This window comes from Syngnathus scovelli, chromosome 2, assembly GCF_024217435.2.
Source record: "Syngnathus scovelli strain Florida chromosome 2, RoL_Ssco_1.2, whole genome shotgun sequence".
NCBI classification, from domain to species: domain Eukaryota; kingdom Metazoa; phylum Chordata; class Actinopteri; order Syngnathiformes; family Syngnathidae; genus Syngnathus; species Syngnathus scovelli.
In genome coordinates this window covers 3,170,693-3,188,926 of record NC_090848.1, presented here as the reverse complement: position 1 = coordinate 3,188,926, position 18,234 = coordinate 3,170,693, and the positions used below count along the sequence as shown (strand labels likewise).

General features: G+C 45.3%; 2 protein-coding genes across 8 annotated transcripts in view; one reads left to right on the top strand and one right to left on the bottom strand.

The window, feature by feature from the left end:
- Positions 1-321: 321 nt before the first annotated feature.
- The window catches only part of arhgef25a (Rho guanine nucleotide exchange factor (GEF) 25a), a 37,563-nt gene continuing 19,650 nt past the window's right edge, over positions 322-18,234 (bottom strand). For 5 of the 7 annotated variants that reach the window (XM_049752739.1, XM_049752740.2, XM_049752743.2 and 2 more), the window contains 8 exons: positions 18,016-18,108; positions 17,861-17,911; positions 17,718-17,795; positions 17,412-17,603; positions 17,174-17,354; positions 16,889-17,109; positions 16,709-16,822; positions 15,059-15,944 (listed from right to left, as the gene is read on the bottom strand). In XM_049752739.1, coding sequence (XP_049608696.1) covers positions 15,822-15,944; positions 16,709-16,822; positions 16,889-17,109; positions 17,174-17,354; positions 17,412-17,603; positions 17,718-17,795; positions 17,861-17,911; positions 18,016-18,108 — 1,053 coding nt within the window. In that variant the 3' untranslated portion in view covers positions 15,059-15,821. Of the gene's footprint in view, positions 498-11,372; positions 11,494-15,058; positions 15,945-16,708; positions 16,823-16,888; positions 17,110-17,173; positions 17,355-17,411; positions 17,604-17,717; positions 17,796-17,860; positions 17,912-18,015; positions 18,109-18,234 lie in introns of those variants that run through there. The other 2 variants (XR_007488204.2, XM_049752742.1) reach the window with 2 other exon arrangements.
- On the top strand, positions 11,267-13,668 carry sp5l (Sp5 transcription factor-like). The gene is made up of 2 exons (XM_049752748.1): positions 11,267-11,407; positions 11,998-13,668. Exons 1-2 carry the CDS (start codon positions 11,354-11,356, stop codon positions 13,024-13,026), a joined length of 1,083 nt encoding a protein of 360 aa, XP_049608705.1. The 5' UTR covers positions 11,267-11,353; the 3' UTR covers positions 13,027-13,668.

The following is an 18,234-nucleotide window of genomic DNA, read 5'->3' as shown; positions in this document are numbered from 1 at the left end:
ACTTCTAAAGTGTTCGGTGTCACTCACCTGAATTTCAGCTCCCATTGAATCTGTACGTTTAGAATCTCTCAAAGAGCAGCACAACCCAGTTCCCCTGAACTCAGTGTGAGGAGCTCAAGTGGCTTTCAAGGGTCCACTCCAAGCTGGTCCTAAGTCCTCGAGTGAAACGTGACGGCGTCCGCTCGCCCCAGGTTTGTACGCTTCTCTTTGGACAGCCTGATTACAAAATGCAATCATAGAAATGTGTGACAATTGCAAGGTGCGTTTATTGGCAAAGGAAAATAACGTGTCTTGTCGTTACATGCACACTTCTCAGCTTTTACGAGCAGCTTTCTCCTGCAACTGGGCTGCACTTCTCGAACACAAGGGTCCATGTGGGTGGCCAAGGACTTCTCATTTCCTCCGGCTGTCTGCAGCCATTCGACGTCGGCGTGCTCCGTCAGGGCTGAGCGGACCCCCGGGAGTCCCCCCAGAAGCCTCGGCGCTCACACCGCTTCCTGCACATTTGAGAGAGCCCTCAGAATGGAGCGCCATTGTCTTGCCCGTTATCTGATGGCCTCAATGAACAAGGCGGACAAAGCCTCGAGACCCCCCCGCCCCTGGGGACCCTGCCCCTCCCTCCCAAATACACACACATGCACACTTCACATGCTGTTTTGAAACTCTCCTGGGCTTGTCTACAACGATCATAAAGTAAGTGCATATTGAAGGGTATAAATAGCTACAGACTAGTAAATCAACTTAATACAACATGGGCAAAGCAGCCATGGTGCTATTTTGTGACTCTCATCGGTACCACTACCTATCGCATTCAATATAGATTATCTTTATTATTATTTTGTCAGTCAACCAAATAAATACACTCAGTTCGCAAACACTTTTTATTTTTTAATTTTTTTAAATTATTTTTTTAATTTTCTTATTTTGTTTTTATTTTTATTGTTATTTATTTATTTATTTATTTTTATTTTCACTTTTTTTTTTTTACTTTTATTTATTTTGACGTGACAAACCCTAACCCAACCCTAACCTGAAAGTCAGTCAGACTTTAAATTTTTTACAAAACTTTATAAAAATACAAAAATAAGTGTTTAAAAAAACATTATAGTGTTTAAAACTACATTAAAGGTTCGAAAAATTCTGGTGAGAGACGCTAAGAAATGCTGTAAATAAATACAGTTAACTACTACAACACGGAGGCAGTGCCCTCTTGTGGAAGAGACCAGTAGCGCAAGTGCAAGAAAACAAAACTGCGCACGGCGGGTGGCTGGGCTCGAGGAAGAAATCACATTTTAAGGACGCCGTCGACTCGAGGGGGCGCCAAAAATCAGCGGAAAATTCACCTTTTGATGAAGAACTTCATTTCAATTAAAAGGAAGGAGAAGTAAATTGAAATCAAAATGCAGAATATTTCTAAATATATGTGATGGAGGATTAGTGGTTGTTGCACAGTATATGAAAATTAAAAGATCATTGAGTTGATGAGCAGAACTTTAATTTATTTACTGTGAAAAAAAATCATATTAAAGGGCGATAAAATACATTTTGATAAACTAAAATAAATAAAGCAACAGAGGCCGCATCATTTGTGAAACGAGCATTAATTTCCCCGTGTGGGAAAAATATATCTTGGATCTTATGGACTTAATCAGGAGATTCCGGAACGTCAGGGGCTCGGATTTGAACCCCCAACCTCAAAACTATGAGGACAACCTCCAACTGATTCTTCCATTTTCATCCTCCCTACTTTTTCTTCATTTCTTTCCTTTTTTTTTTTGGAAGATCAAGCAATGGAAAAAAAAGTTGAATAATTCTGCTTCTTTGATCTACACACACACGCACGCACACACACGCGCGGGCACAAGTGAGGGTTCATTTCCATTTTTGATTTTTTCTTTTCCTTTCTGTAAGAGCGCCAGCGTCAAGATTTACCTTGGTGTGCAAATGTGCTGGAATAGGTTAAAAGGAAAGCTCGCAGCTCTCTCAAAGCACAAGTGCAGATGTGATGAAGTTAATTAAAAATTTAGCGATTCCTTTCTCCCATCCCAATTTAGGCGGCATCAAATAGGAGAAAACAGACGGGAGAAAATTGACTTGTGAGATGAGTGCATGCGCGCGCGTACGCTGGCAACAGCTCGCGTCAAATTGTGCAGATGTCGTCAAGCTTTTGCTTTTGCCCCATTTTGATGGATGGATGGATAGAAGCAAGTCCTGCTTATGATTCTGGCTGAACTTTACCGTTAAACTCTACGCCAACATCAGCGATTGATATTGTTGCTATCAAATACTATCAGACTTTTTTGCATCAGACTATAAAATGATGGAAAGATTTATTTATTTATTTATTTATTTATTTATTTATTTATTTATTTTATTTTTATTTTATTTTATTTTATTTTATTTTATTTTATTTTATTTTATTTTATTATTTTTTCACATTTATTTATTTATTTATTTATTTATTTATTTATTTATTTATTTATTTTATTTGTTTCTTTTTTTAAATTTTTTATTTTGCTTGCATGCTTGCGTGCAGATCACTGACATAATGAACATATTTGGATGTATCGTTGCCAATTTTCTATCACTACATGATGATGTTTGGCAAAATATTGCCATTATATTGCACTGCAAATATTATATATATTATATGATATGAACAATTTTGATATTATTTCATATCAAGTTGCATTTATTGAGGTTTCTTACATTGGATTGTGCAGGTGTGTGCAACTTACGCATCTTTGGATCAACTGCTTCTCCAAACAAATTTGAGAAATGTAATGATAGTTATTTATTTTGGACATTTCTCGACACGCCCTGTGAGATGCAGATTATAAAAGACAATCGAGATAATCACACTTGAATGACACTCAAACGCCGCCGCCCACATCCCACCCCTTAGCCCTCCCCATCTTCCCAACAAGTAGCCAGTGTGCATCGTGTGTTTCCCCAAATTGCGTCAGTGTGTTGACACAGGCAACAAACCTTCTACCAAGTCTTCCATCTCCTCCTAAATCATCTTGCCATTCAAAAGAAAGGATGTCAAGTCTCAGGGTGCCCCCAGCCCGCCCCCTTCATGTGAGGATGATGCTCCAGGAGGGCTGGATGGGGGGGAGTTGGGTCGCCTCTGCACAGGTGTTGCAGCTGCATTGGTACATATCTGTGCAGGCAGCGCTATGTGCTAGGCTCCCCCCAAAGTGGAAACACACACACACACACACACACTTTTGCAGTGAGTGATATTCCAAGCAGCAGCCTTGCGCCTGTGATGGGCGTGCGCCGGGCCCCCTCCCGGTCCTAGGTGACTAGCGCTTGACTTGTTCAATTTGTTTGGAAGGCTCATTGGGCTCTTTGAAGCCACACATTGGAGCATAAATCATAACCTGTCTGCTGGCGCACAACGGCTTTGAAATGCAACATCTGCGCGTGAATTCCCCTCGCTTTACAATTAGCTCGGAAACAGCAACCCATTGACTTTTAATGACCCGGTCCGGTAACCCGGACCCCTAAAAGTTGTGTTACCGGAATGGCATCCGGGCCCTGTCAAATTGTTTGGCCCGGTTGCTCCGTTGTTGACTCTTTCATCATCGTCTTCCGCTCGTCACCTGTTTGTTGGTTTGTTTTGCAAAGCGCAGCCTTCTGTTCAGCCGAGTCCCAGAGAGAAGCCGGGCCTGTCGCTTTAACTTTGTCTGAATGACGTTGACGCGCGGCCCGCCGCCGCGAGTCGAACACGCCGGAGCCAGCTGCTCGTGAACCCGCTTCGAGTTTGCCGGATGAAGTTTGTCGAGCTCAAATCGGCAAGTGGCAAATTTTGTGATGTGCCACATGAGTAGGAATACCTAAGATGCAGCTTTCAGAACATCAGGTAAGGCGCATTAAGAATTCTTTTTGCCTGTTGAAGAGGCAAATAACAATCTCCATCAGATTTTTCTCTTTCCTCCCAATGTAAGTATTTGATCAGTCGTCAACCGTTGGAGTCGCTGAGGCGCAAACGCGCTTAGATGAAAGAACCCGTGTTGTCATTTTCTCTCCTCCTCCGCCACAGAACTCGGCGCCTAAACAGCGGCAGGCTGATCCGTAGCGCCGCGCTGACAAGATGACACTTGCCCCGAGATGACGGAGGGGCTTAACGCCGAGTGGCGGCCCGGCGTTTACAAATAAATCCGGGCCAGGCTTGGCACTCCTTAGCTTAGCCCGCCGTGCCTGATTTCAGCTGGAGTCCCGCCATGAGATCCTGTAAGCATGGCGAATTTAGGCCCCCCCCACCCAGATGGCGTGTTGGGGCGTCACATGGAATATTTATGAAGCTTCAGCTCGGGCCTCTGATTTTATTTCGAGTATGCGAAGGATGATGTGTTTGTTGGGTCGGCTAAAACACACACAAGTGTTTAGAATTTGAATTTTTTTTAAATTCAAATGTTTACAGTGCAAGTCGCTTGTGAAGGCCCTGGCCAGATTTGATTGGCGGAAAGGCCGAAATTTGATTGGACGGAAAAAGTCGACATCTCCATAAGTGCAGCTACGAGAAATTTTTTTGGTTTTGGCAAAACTATAATACAATTGTGAATGTAGGTCAAATGTGCAATGTCATTCTACTCCTATTTCACTTTTTATTTTCATTTCCTTTTCATTCGGAGCACGAATGATGATGAAGGGATTAAGTGACTTTTTATTCTCCCAGGTCAAATGAAATCTCAGAGGCAAAAGAAATGATTAGAGCTGGCAGCTTGAATCCCAAAGACAGGTGCTGCCGTCGCCAAAGAACAAAGCTCCGCCATCTATCCATCCATTCATCCATCCATCCCCGGATGCTACAACTTGATGGCTGTAAACGGTATCATCAAGCGGCGCGACTCATTATTTACCTTTGTTCATCTTTGTCTGAGTGTGTTCCGAGACGCCGGATGATTGATAATCTCGTTGTTTGTTTGTTTTCCCCCCTTTTGTCTCAGCTTCTTTTTTTATTCATTCCACGCGGCGCCGCAGTGACAAGCGATTGTTGGGAATTTTTTTACTCGGCAAACGCTATGAATAAACAAGTCCGCTATTTCTCGATAAATTAGTTGTCATCAATTTTAAATGGTAGACTGGGGGAAATGGATGAACATGGATTTTGAACGTGTCGAAAAGAAGCAGCACAGGCTGGTGCGCCACATTGCACCATCCAGCCAAGAGCAAGTCAATGCCGGACCACAAGGTGGCTCTTTCACAATAAAACTTGATTGACGTGGCACAAAAATACTGAAAGGAATTTTCCATTTTTATTTTTCATCTTCCTATGGAAAAATAACACTGACCAACATTAATCAGAGATTAAATATTATTATTATTGTTGTTATTATTATTATTATTATTATTATTACTGTTGTTGTTATTGTTGTTATTATTATTATTATTATTATTACTGTTGTTGTTATTGTTGTTGTTATTATTATTATTATTATTATTATTATTATTATTAAATATGCTCGAGAAGAATTGCCTTGACCTTTGACCTCACCTATCAAGGCCTATTAAACCAAGTGAGTTCTTGATATTAATAAATCCTTATATATCATACTAAAGAAGAGTGCTTAAGATTGGACTGATATCACAGTCATGTGTTAAAATAATCAAAATTCATAAAAGTTTCAACGATGCCAAACATCGGAACTTGGATTTGCCGAGTCATACGTTTTCCGTACTGCCAGGGGAGCAACCGGGATTTTGGGTAGGAAATTTAAAACATGCCAGATTTCAAGTGCTTGACAAGTGTCTGGAATTTTCCCACGATCATTCAAAAAGCTTCTGCTGGAAAATATTTGTTTGGTTTGGGCGGTATCGCACGTGTCGGTTGCAGGTAGACGGACGGACGGATAGACGGACGGGACGACTCGTGTGCTCACTCAGGCAGCCTCTTTCACATCAAACGCCTTGGTGTCGTATCCTGTCGAGATGATGAAATGATTATGAAGCAGCATGAAAGTGACACGCGCCAGATGGACCGTGCTCGTCTTTATCGCACTCGAGCCCCTCGTGCTACTCGCCTTTGATAAAACATGAAACATATGCTACGCTCGTACTTTCAACATTTTCCGTGTTGCTTTTGGCCGGCTTTTCTGCAAATACCGGATTCGGTTTCTTACACAAACAGTCTCTGACAAAAAGATTGAAAAATGATAGCGGAGGTGCGGCATGTTCTTTAAGAAAAGGCAAAGAAGAAGACAGCCTGCTCTTCTTTTGCCGTGTTCACACACTTCCCTTTCGTCTTCCGTCTCGGGCGCATGTCAAGTGATTGTTGAATTGAAATATTGATGTGGAGTATCAAAGCGTGGCGTAGCACTCCTGTGTTTCCAGAACTAACCGTGGAGCGCTTTGATCAGATACTCCTGTGATCCGACTTCTGAAGTTGTTAAGAGTGCTGGAAAACAAAATGCAAACAAACTTCAAGTGCTCTTGCTAGTGATAAAAGTTTCCTTTGACAAGTGGAGAGGGGACCTGCCTGCCCGCCTTGGGGGAGTCCATGTTAACGGACAAGAAATGAGGGACCCATTGTGTGATCCTCAAGAGCAGAAATATAACCAACTAGTAACTAATTGTAAGTGTATTGGGAAAATTTGATTATTGGGCATCCTTTCATCCTCAATTCTTCCAGATTGCAAGATAAATGCAGATAAGCCAAATGAAATGAATCAATTATTAATTGATGGTTGGAACTTTTTTTTTTTTGCTGGGAAATGAATTGTTCTTGTCAATGTTGGAACATTTGTGATGTATCAAATCAGAAGCAAAAACAAAAAAAAAAATACTTTCTTTGCTCTTAGAACGAAATCGACATTTGGCAGAGCAATACACCACAACATGGAAAATAATTAGGAGCGCGGGGACCTGGCTAATGAGTGCGAGAGCGCTTTCAAACCATAACGAGACGGCTGGCGAGCCAATGGATCTGCATCGTGGCCGTATTTACGTCTTTGACACGCAAAAAGTAGCGACGACTCATGATCGGGGCAATTTTAATGCAGCGTGAACGGAGCACTTCAGCTAATGGATGAACGGATCATTTTGATTTCCCAATTCTTTAAAGTTGTGCCACCTTAAGGAAGCACAATTGGTGACTCAATTTGAATCAAATTTGTCGGTCCGATTCACTAAAACGCAAGCTGTTTATTTGTTGTTGTGCTAGGCTAGCTCGCTAGCTCCCATATTCCTTTAGCTAGGATTCAATTGGTGACTCAATTTGAATCAAATTTGTCGGTCCGATTCACTAAAACGCAAGCTGTTTATTTGTTGTTGTGCTAGGCTAGCTCGCTAGCGCCCATATTCCTTTAGCTAGGATTCAATTGGTGACTCAATTTGAATCAAATTTGTCGGTCCGATTCACTAAAACGCAAGCTGTTTATTTGTTGTTGTGCTAGGCTAGCTCGCTAGCTTCCATGTTCCCTTAGCTAGGATTCAATTGGTGACTCAATTTGAATCAAATTTGTCGGTCCGATTCACTAAAACGCAAGCTTTATATTTGTTGTTGTGCTAGGCTATCTCGCTAGCTCCCACGTTCCCTCGTCTCGAACGCCAAACATGGAAGTCAGGCCACTTGAAGGCGCCGCTGCTGCATCACGGCACTCGAGTTCTCTTTGATAACTTTGTGTCTGCTAAAGCGCCTTTGAGCTGCCTGCCGGGCCATCGTGTCTCAAACAGAAACACGCACACACGCACAGCGTGATCGCAACAGGAAGCAGGAAGCAGACTGAGGTATCAAATTGTACCACTGTAAAGTCCAGCTGTTGATGTTGCTCCCGAAGGTCGTGAAAGGGAGTGTCATGCTAATTGGAGCCCAGCTTGCCCCGTCCTGGAGCTCAATACATGCGAGCCAAGCAGCATGTTGTCTGTCTGTCTTTCTGTCTGTGGCGTCCATTAGACCACATTTGTCACAGGAGGGCCGTTCGAATCGGCGGCGTGCTGTAAAATGGCCTCTTTGACATGGCCACCAGCACAAAGGCCGCTCTCCTGTGTGGAGCTCATCCTTTTCCAGTGCAGATGGTCAAGACAGCTGGGACAATTTAGGGAGGAGGCTTTTAAAACTTCAAACTGCCTCCAGCCATGGTCAAAACAGCTTGACTTAGCCACTCCACTATTCAACGTTCTCCTCCGAGTTTGCGATATCAGGAACTAAAAACAGGCCGGTGAACTCGATTGATTTTCCTGTTTCGCAGGTTGAAAAAAAAAAAAAAAAGACGAGTTGAGCCCCTGCTGTAAACTAATCAACCGAGTTTTTTAACACTTGGCTGGTCGAGCGTATCATCCCGTCGGCGACATCACGCGACACAATGAAGCGGACAGATGGCGGCGAGCAACTCGCACTTTTGACCTCCGCTATCTTGACGGAAAACTTCAGGCCGTCGGGGCGAGCGAGGCCTCCTCCGCTGTCCGAGACGCTACGAGAAACGCCGACCTACATTCGCAACCTTCATTTGAATATTTCTTCCGTGAAGGCCTTTTAATTTATTCCCAATGGGCTTCATTTTCTATTTGCTGCTTGCACGCCATGTGCATGTTTCCTAGTTTTGTCCAATCACATTTTAGCCCGTTGTCACGTTAGCGCCGGCCCACGGAAGGCTAATTTCCCCTTGCACGACTATAATGGTATCTCCTCCCGAAGAGGAGAAAGCGAGCGGCCGCCTCGCTGCAGACGACGGCAAATGCGCGACGGTGCGGGCCTGATTAGCGGCCATCTCGGCAGCTGTTTAATGAACACGGGGACCTCTTTCTGTGGAAATGAGTTTTCCCTTGAAAATCCAGGTCTATTTAAATGAGCTAACACGGGGAAGGTAAGCAGAGCCAGCCACATGAGCATTGTTTTCACAGTTCAAAGTGAGGAGAGGCTACTTTGCACTTCAAAGACACTCATCTGGGAGGCAGCGCACTAGAGGGGGGGGGGCGGGGCAGGCAGGTGGGGCGGGCGGGGGATGTCGGAGGGTGGCGGGCGGGGGATATTTGCTCGGGAAGGAGGAGGGGGTTGATGAGAGGGGACAGGAAATAAGAGTCGGGGTAATTAACAACTTCTGCTCCCTAATAAAGCCGAGACGGCGTCATCCTTCGTCAGTATTTGGTCCTTCACTCAAATGAAAGTTATTTCCAGAGCTGTGGTGACCTTTGGCAACATAAGAGCAAAATGAACCCCCGAAGCGAATATATTCATCGCGTTGCACACAAGCTCGGAATATTGCTCTCAACGTTAAAAAAAAAAAAATTTAGGTGTCAAACTCAAGGCTCGGGGGCCACATACGGCCCATCACATCATTTTACGTGGCCCGCAAAAACAAATCGACTTCATGTGTCGATACTGATACTACAAATTTAGAAATAAAAATTTTGTTAGCAATTTTTATTACATCCATAATTTTAAAATAAAGTTTTTACAAGTCTCATTTCATTATTTATTATATATATATATATATATATATATATATATATATATATATATATGGCCCGCAATGAAAACGAGCGCAGTGTCACGTCGCGCTAAATCAGATCTACAAAATGGCTTCTTGTAAGAGGAGCTTGTCAGCCTTCTCCTGGAGGTGCGTTTATTTAGGAGAAGCCAATTAACATGAGAAGCGGCTTCCCAGCCCGGAGTTCAACTCTTAACATTGTAATGGTGAGCAGACTCGCAGAATGAGATTAAGGCTCAATCTGCATTTAATGGAGCACATCTGAAGCGGCCTCCACTTGAACTCGCCGATGTGAGAATGTCACACGGGGCGGCCTATTTCATGTGTCACCTACTGGTGAGAACTCGCTTTGATTGAGTTTTATCAATTAGCTTTGCGTGTGTGTGTGTGTTAAGTGCTCTTCATTCTTCCATTCGACGGAAAAGTTTCGAATTCAGAGGAGCGGTTTGGACGATAAACATTTTGTGTGCGTGATCAGTTCGCGCCTGTGTTGAATTTCACGACAGTTATGGATTATTTTTGCTGACTGGGATCCGAAGCTAACACTTCCGATTTCAGACACCGCTGCGTTCGGAATAAATCAATTATTATTCAAATTCCCACCGAGGAGATGAAGCAATAGTTGTCGAGTTAAAAATAATTTTTGACTGAGCTGCTGTTATGTATGCGAGATGTTTTTTTTTTATTGAACAGAGTAAGCAAGTTTTTGGTCCTCAGTGGAGGAGAGATGGCGGCTTTGATATTCTGCGTAGAATACAAGTAAGGTCGTTTCCGTGACGACTGCTAGATTTTGTTCAAATAAAACGAGCTGTGTCACAGTTGAACCTTTTGAGCACTTTAACCGGCCTTTAAAAAGCTTCCCAGTGGCATTTTAAAAGCACCCACTTAGGTTTCTAAAATGGACAGCAAATTTTCAATGTCATCCCGATAGAACCGCTGATGTCATTTGTAATTATTTTGGTCGTTTTTAGATGAGCCGAGGCCCCACGAATGATTAAGATTGTTTAGCCGAGACGCGCATGACGAGAACTCTAAGTGCATGTGACTTTTTATTTTATCGATAATAAAGAAAAAATAGGACTTAGATCAGAGTTTATTGACTCCTATTTTGATCTCTACTTCTGAAATTTGTTCAACCCCGCAAAAAAATGAAGCCGTGCAAAGTGGCCATAAGAAAAGAGATGTTTTTGCAGACTGACCACCAAGTGGTCCTTGGACTTTGGAACAAAAGCCAAAATCAGCACCAAGGTGAAAAACGGCAGACATATAATTGTTGTTGTTGGGTCACAAGTCAACCCAGACAACATGAAGATGTTTTTTTTTTTTTTTTTTTTTTTATCCAGCCATTTTGGGACCCACTGAATTCAATACAAATAGAATAATTTCATTTTTTTTTTATATCCAGTATCATACTATAACGTACTATGTCAAAAGTTTACGATCATAAATTGCGCGAGGAGGGGAGGGTCGTCCCTCCACTTGTGTTCACATCAATGGAGGAGGAGAGGGGAGGAGTCACTTGTTGGGGGGTCATCTTTTGCTTGAAATGATGAGCGGCCCACCCCTTCATCTGACGCTCTCCTTTTCATTGACTCGCTCTCCTGCATCATACTGGAGACCCCGTGGAGCGGATCTTTTTGCCTCTATAAAGACGCGCACCCCGCTCAGCCTCGTCAGGAGTTGATGGCGACGATTTCATGCGGACCGCCCCTGCACGTACGTCCTACACTGTGGAGCACCGCGACCACCTTTCGCCAGCGTGGACTTTGTTTTTGAATGCGGCGGGATTGTCCCGGTGCGGTTCTCCCGGGAGTGCGCAGGAGCCGCGCGCGTAAAAGCGTCACTTTGGTCCACTTTGCAGCCTCGCGTAGGCGTTCGCGTTACACTTGCGTGGTGGAGAAGACGCGACGCGAGGACACATGGCTGCGCTCACCATACAAAGGACTGACAACTTTTTGCATACCTTTTTGCAGGTTTGTTGCCGACACGTGACTCTGCACTTTCATGTTTCAGCGTCGAGGACTTGCTTCACTTCTTTTTCTAGAATAGACTATTCTTCCTGTGAACAAAAATAAAAATGCAGTCACGATCCGATTATCAGCTTTATATTTTCTTGATTGTGTTTGACTAACTTCGGGATGAAGTTAATTTTCGTGATGATTTGATTTCCTTGCAGCGTTGTAAATTGTTGGATTGATAAATCCGATTCGATATTTTGGAATTGATTTTAACATTGGCAGGTGATGGTGTGTGTGTTGAATTTACTCAATTTCATTTTGGCAAGTGGTTGCACGAAATAAAATAATTTATATATATTTGGATCCGGATGCTTTTATTTCATGTGACCACTTGGCAAAATAAAATAGCGTAAATTCAACAAACCTTTTTTTTCACTGAACAAGAGTGACTAATTTTAAATTATGAGAGGTGCTCAATGAGCTAATCTGCTACTACAATTAACAAAATGTTTCCTTTGCGCTGACTAATAAAATGCAATTTAATGAAAGCTCAGTTTAAGTGTGCTTTTGTATTTACGGCCATTTTGTTTTTGCCCCCAAAACAGGACCGCACGCCCAGCTCGTCTCCGGAGGGCCCTCCCGGCGCCCTGTCCTTCCTGGCCACCACCTGCAGCCAGGCCTGGCAGGTGGGCAGTAGCACAGGCTCGGAAGGCTCCCAGTTCCCCTACGAGGCCAGCGTCAGCTCCGCTTCCGGCATGTTCCAGCTGTGGAGCAACGACATGGCGCCCGGCACGGCCCTCGGCACGCACCAGATGACCTTCACCGTGCCCAAGGTGCAGTTTCCGGGACACGTGCAGTCCAGCCTGAGCCACCACCCGCACCACCACCACCACCATCATCATCATCATCCGCACCACGAGCTTCCTCTCACCCCTCCGGCCGAGCCCGCCTCAGCGTACTCGTTTGAACTCTCCCCCGTTAAAGTGCAGGCCAACGGCTCCTACTACCCTCAACACAGCGGCGTGGGACAGAACTTCCCCGGGTTCCTCCAGAACTCCTCGGCCAGGCATCACGGTGAAGAAGGCCAGCAATGGTGGAGCCTTCCCCAAAGCAACGCCCCGCCCTCCAACCACCCCTTCACTCTGGGCAGGCAGCTGGTGTTGGGGCACCAGCCGCAGATCGCCGCTCTCCTCCAGGGGACCTCCAAGGGCCTGCTCAGCTCCACGCGCCGCTGCAGGCGCTGCAAGTGCCCCAACTGCCAAGCCGGCGGCGGCGGTGGTGCCGGCTTGGAGTTTGGCAAGAAGAGACTGCACATCTGCCACATTCCTGAGTGCGGTAAAGTGTACAAGAAGACCTCGCACCTGAAGGCCCACCTGCGCTGGCACGCCGGCGAGCGGCCCTTCATCTGCAACTGGCTCTTCTGCGGTAAAAGCTTCACGCGCTCCGACGAGCTGCAGCGGCACCTGCGCACGCACACCGGCGAGAAACGTTTCGGTTGCCAGCAGTGCGGCAAGAGGTTCATGAGGAGCGACCACCTCTCCAAGCACGTCAAGACCCACCAGAGCAGGAAGAGCCGCTCCGGTCAGCCGACGCACGCCGCCGACCCTCTGCTGGCCAACATCAAGAGAGAGTAACGGCCGGAAGTTCCCGATCCAAACTTTGCACACCGGCGAGCTCCACGAACGTTCTGAGCAGGCCAGCAAAAAAAAAAAAAACGCTTCACAGGTTCTCAATTTTAGAAAGCGGTTCTCTTGTTATATTTCAATGAGGAACATGACCTCGCCTTTGTGCAATTAAAGGTAAGCCATACGAGAAAGCTCGGGATGAATGATGAAGAATGACGAGATGCTGAATTGAAGAATTACATGGAGAAAATGTTTTGGGAGAGGAACAACTTGAAAAGATCAATCATTTACATTTATGTCAACAAAGCAAGTTTTTTTTGGGTTGATCCAAAACAATTTGCCGAGTTGATTTGACTCTTAAAGTTGGGCAGCAATACGAGAGATGTTTAATTTTTTTGTTGAAAATACAGGAAAGCCAAACTTCAAATATTTCCTTCAATTGCCCAACGTTAATTTTTTTAAATGTTGCCTTTACCCAACTTTTTTTTCCCCTACAGTGCAAAAATTTTAATTTGTTTGCCTCACCTTAATATTTTAAAACACTTTCCCAAAGTGTATGCGTAACATTCCAATGTGACTGTAATTATGTATAAATGCAAACTGTTACTCGGTTAATGGCCGCATGTGAAATTTAATAAACAATTGAAACGAGGCGCACTTCTTTAATGTCACTTTCTCGCCCCTTCACAAGTGCAAATGCGCATAAAAATGGGCTGATTTATTTTATTTATCTTTCTCATTCCCTAAATGGGGACCCCTCCCCTGCAGAGCTCCCAAAAGCCCTAACATTTGATGTACATGCAAATGATGATTTGATCCCCTACGGAATAATAAAGCTGCCCCGTTGTGCCGCCGGCGTGAAGGAAGCCCAAGATGGTTGTTCAAAGCACTAAATTGTCATCCCGGGGTCGCTCGCTCGCGCCTTCTGCAAGCAAGTTCACAGTCGTGTGGCCTTTTAGAGTTTGATTGAAGATTGAGTCAACAGATGCCACAGAGGGAGGGAAGGAGGGCACTGGCTAGGAATTGCCTGTGAATGGGACCCCTGTTGCCGGGACCCCCTCGCTGGTGACAGAAACTCCCTTTGATTTTGCACCCTTGTGAAAGTTAATACCCCCCCCCAACCCCCCTCGTGAACTGTAGCCGTATATCACAGTCGTGTTACGATAGGCTCAGCTTTACGGCTCCGAATGGGCCTTTATCTCGAGAGCGGCCAACCAGATGTCTGCTCATCCAGGGGTTCCCTCTCTTTGTTTGCACCAGTGTTTGAAGCTTCTTCAAGGGAGGGGGGGGATTGCAGAAGTCCATGTAAGGTCGTGTCGATGGCAGAAGAACTTTTTTATGGCGTTTTGCACATCATCGAGGACACGAACATTGTTGAATGGAAAAATACGGTCATATAAAAGCGATACGTTTGATTGGGCATTTTTGGGAGCAAGAAAAATCATGTTTAAAGAATGTGATAAAAAGTCAAATGATAGCAATGGCAGATTTACTTAGGGTTAGGGATTTAAAGTTGGCTTTCATAGCAGAGTCAGGTTTTCAAAGTAGGGTCAGGGTTTCATACTTGGGTTGGGGTTTCAAACTAGGGTCAGGATAGAGTTTTAAACATGGGTCAGGGTTTTAACATAAGGGTTTCCAAACTTGGGTTAGGAGTTCAAAATAAAAGATGTAAAGTGAAACTTTTTTGAATAAAAAGAAATGACCATGTAGTTAGGATTATTTTTGTAAAAAAATGATCAAGTATAGTTGGACTTTTTTTTGTAAAAATGTGACAAATGTATCATAGGCCTTTTTTTGTATATAAAAAAAAATGATCACGTGTAGTAAGGTTTTTTTGTAGAAAAAAAATAGCATGGAAAGCTGCGTGACTAAAGAACAGTATTGGTTGTAAGGTAAAAATACGAATTTGATGAGGAAGCACTCTGTCGTCCTCTACTGGTCAAAAGGCATAACGCTTCTTGACAGAAGGGAAGCAAATGAGTTTGTTTACATCCAAAGACCAGAATTGGAGAAAATGGAATTGAGGGAACAAGAGAGCAAATAACTGATTACAAGTTTTTATTTCTTGGACATCACAGTCATGTTTCTGTCCTCTGAAATAAAAAGTCAATTTTCAGCTTTGGAAGGAAGTTTAAAATAATATTAATAACAGCAATAAAAAAACAACAACAAAGAAAAACAAATACAAGATAGACCAGAGAATTTTGCGGTGCGCAAACAAACCGACAGGCGGCCTCGCAGTGTCCGACGCTTGGCGCCCTCTAGAGGTCATTTTCTGTCCTGCAAAAGCGCAATCAAAGCACTTGGTGTCTGCGGAGTATACTTGCTCAAGATGCTCCGTGCTCACTGACCCTTGAATTTGGTGTCATGTTGACCATTGACGTGTTTCCTGCACCTCAGCAGAACATCCGCCAGGTGGACCACAGCACTTATTAGCAAAGAGGACAGGAAGAGCACGTCCATGCACATCCGTTCTCATGCAGGGAGGGGGCGGGAAGAAAAAAGGTGTCCATACATTGGTGCGTACGAACTGAAAGGCACAATCCAGTGACCTCCCCAATTAGGAATGAACATTTGATAGTCAAAACCCTTCAAAGTCAAAAGTAGGAATTGTCACCCGACGCTGATTGTCCTTGCCCGGCCGGCGATATCCTGCGGGAATCGTCTTCATGTGCACGCAAAGTGGCTCATCACCTTTTTTTTTGTTTTTCAAGAAAAGTCAATTACAGGTTCCTTCAAGATTGCCCAAGTAAGTTGTGGCGCCTTCACGCCAGGCTAGAAGATGAGAGGGAAGCCATCTGAGTTCAAAGGTCATCTTCAGCCAGCTGGGCCAAGTTGCTCGGACGTCGTCCGGTCGAGGGACCCGAAAACGGAGCCTGGCTTCCGGAATCCGCCGCTTGGGCCCTGCGGAAGCCGTTGCCTGCTCTCTGCGGCAAAACATTTGACACACCCACGGAAAGCTTTTCAGTATTATTCGAGTTAGCACGAGCGCCGCGCATGAAATTGCAATGTTGACGTGTGGAAGAAAGCGATGTGGTGTTTGCAGGCCCGGCGTGAAGTTCCTCCTATTCAGCCCAGGTCGGCGCGTTTGGGAAACAATTATCTGCTTTGGATAAGCATCTCTAAGCCACTTCCTGCTTCCTGTTTGTGAGCTAGCCGGCCGCTCCAGCTTGAGTCAGAGAAGAAAACGCCGGACAAACTCCCGACACCATAAGAACTTTGCATTCGAAGAAAAAAAAAAAAAAACTTTCCCTACTTTGTACGAGTATCATGATTAAAAATTGATATTGCTCAGGCTGCTGCGAAAAGTCTCTCAAGACTCACCAGCTGCTCCAAAATTCTGTTCCCGGAGTCCTGAAGTATGTTGTTTACGTGCTACTCTCCTTTTCGCTCTCTTGACGATTACGTTTCTTTCCATCGCAATTTCCACCATGTTTATGCACGAACCCACTTTCCCTTCCGTGGCTCGCTTCAGGTAACGACTTCATTATATGGCTCTGTGGTTAGAAAAGTGCTTCAAGAAAAACACATGTCTACGCTCGCTTGGACCGTCAGGGTCAAGGTTGGTTCTTTTGAGGTAAGAACGATGCCAGACGAGAAAGATCAACGAATAATATTAAGAATACGAGGTCCTAACCGAATTAATTAGTCCCCATAATTAAAAGGCAAGCTCGTTAGAAAGGTAACAAACCTGTGTGCTTTGCGTGGATGGTGCGTGGAGCCCGTTGGAAACGGCGCCACAGCTGGGCGAGTCAGACGAGGTCAGCTGAACGTGCGACGGAGAAACCGAGTCGGGAGGGCACGACTGAAAAAAGCGACGGCGGGCGTTCAAGACCTTTCAAGAATGCGACGGCGTTCGGCGTACACCTACATCTTGCCGTAAGAAGGTCTCAGTGGCGCCCCCCTGACTGGGCAGGTGAAGGGCGGGAAGCGATATGTTGTGGGAATGAAGGGAGGGTAGCTTGTGGCGGTCGATGGAAGCCGAGGAGTGCGGTCGCAGGGCGCCGTCCGTGGACACGGGGGGTCTCATGCATCGCCCCAAACTATTGGACTTGCTTTCCCGCCGCTGGTACTCAATCGGTGACTGCAAGGCTGACAAAAAAAGATCATTTGATGATTAATCCCGAGAAGATACGCCAATGGGGGCGGAGCTAACCGTTGAGGAAGTCACGCTGCGTCTCCAAGATGCGCAGCACGTCGTCCAGCCAAGCCCGGCACGTCTCCGGGGACGAGGCCAGCAACTGGAAGCGAACCACGCTGCCGTCGGGATTGCGCGACGTCAACACAAAACGGGCGTCGTCACCTTCGGCGGGAGGCTCCACCCCCAAGCAGCTCACCTGGAATGCAATCCAGGTGACAACGCCATCTTGTGGTCAATTCACTTCCGCTCTTACCTTGATGCTGCTCTTGAAGATGTAGCCGGGGAGCGAGAAGCCCTTCTTCCTGTCAATGGGCTCGCTGAAGATAACCAGCTGCTCAAAGAGAAAGACCCTTCTCTCCTTGGCTCGGGACAGGAAGCTGCTATCCTGCTCGGTGACGGTGAAGGTGTCCTGCTGGAGCAGCTTCCCCTGGGCTGTGATCTTGCCCTTGTACCCGCAGCGTAAGAGAAACACAACAACAAGAGGAAGTGGCGCTGCTAAACTTAGCGCAAGGAGCCTCTGGTGGCCCTTTGCCTTGCCGTCCAAATCCTCAGGACTTACCTCAAACCCTTGGAGTCGGCCCACGTTCATCATGTCGTTGCAGCGTTTGGGCACGAAGCACATGACTTCCACCGCTTTCTGTTTGAAAAGTAAGCTGATGAATCCAAACACAAGCTCCTAACCGGTTCCTTCAGAACACCCACCTCCAATTCGTCCGTGTCCATCCCAGCTTTGATGGAATACTTCAGGAAGTCCTACGCAAATAAACACAGCATGGGCACCAGAACATTCCAGAGATCTGGACCCGTTTTGTGGGCGCTCCGGGCACTTTGGATTGTGCGAGCTTAAAAATGCTCACCTTGAGCAGCAGCTGGTATTTCATGATCCTCTGGACTGGCTTGATGAGCAGATCATTGAGCTGCAGTCTGTGACCCAACTGCTGACGCAATTCCTTGAGGCAAAACAAAGAAACAAATCAAATGTGGACGCGACAGCGCCAACCTTCAACGTGACACGTAAACAAAGCAGCAAATTGATTTTCAACGTGTCTCGTGTTACAAAACATAAAGCGATGGAG

Excerpts from the sequence above, each read along its gene's own strand:
- sp5l (XM_049752748.1), top strand. The coding sequence starts at position 11,354 with ATGGCTGCGCTCACCATACAAAGGACTGACAACTTTTTGCATACCTTT. Across the intron at positions 11,408-11,997 it reads TTTTGCATACCTTTTTGCAG|GACCGCACGCCCAGCTCGTC; the intron begins GTTTGTTGCCGA and ends CCCCCAAAACAG.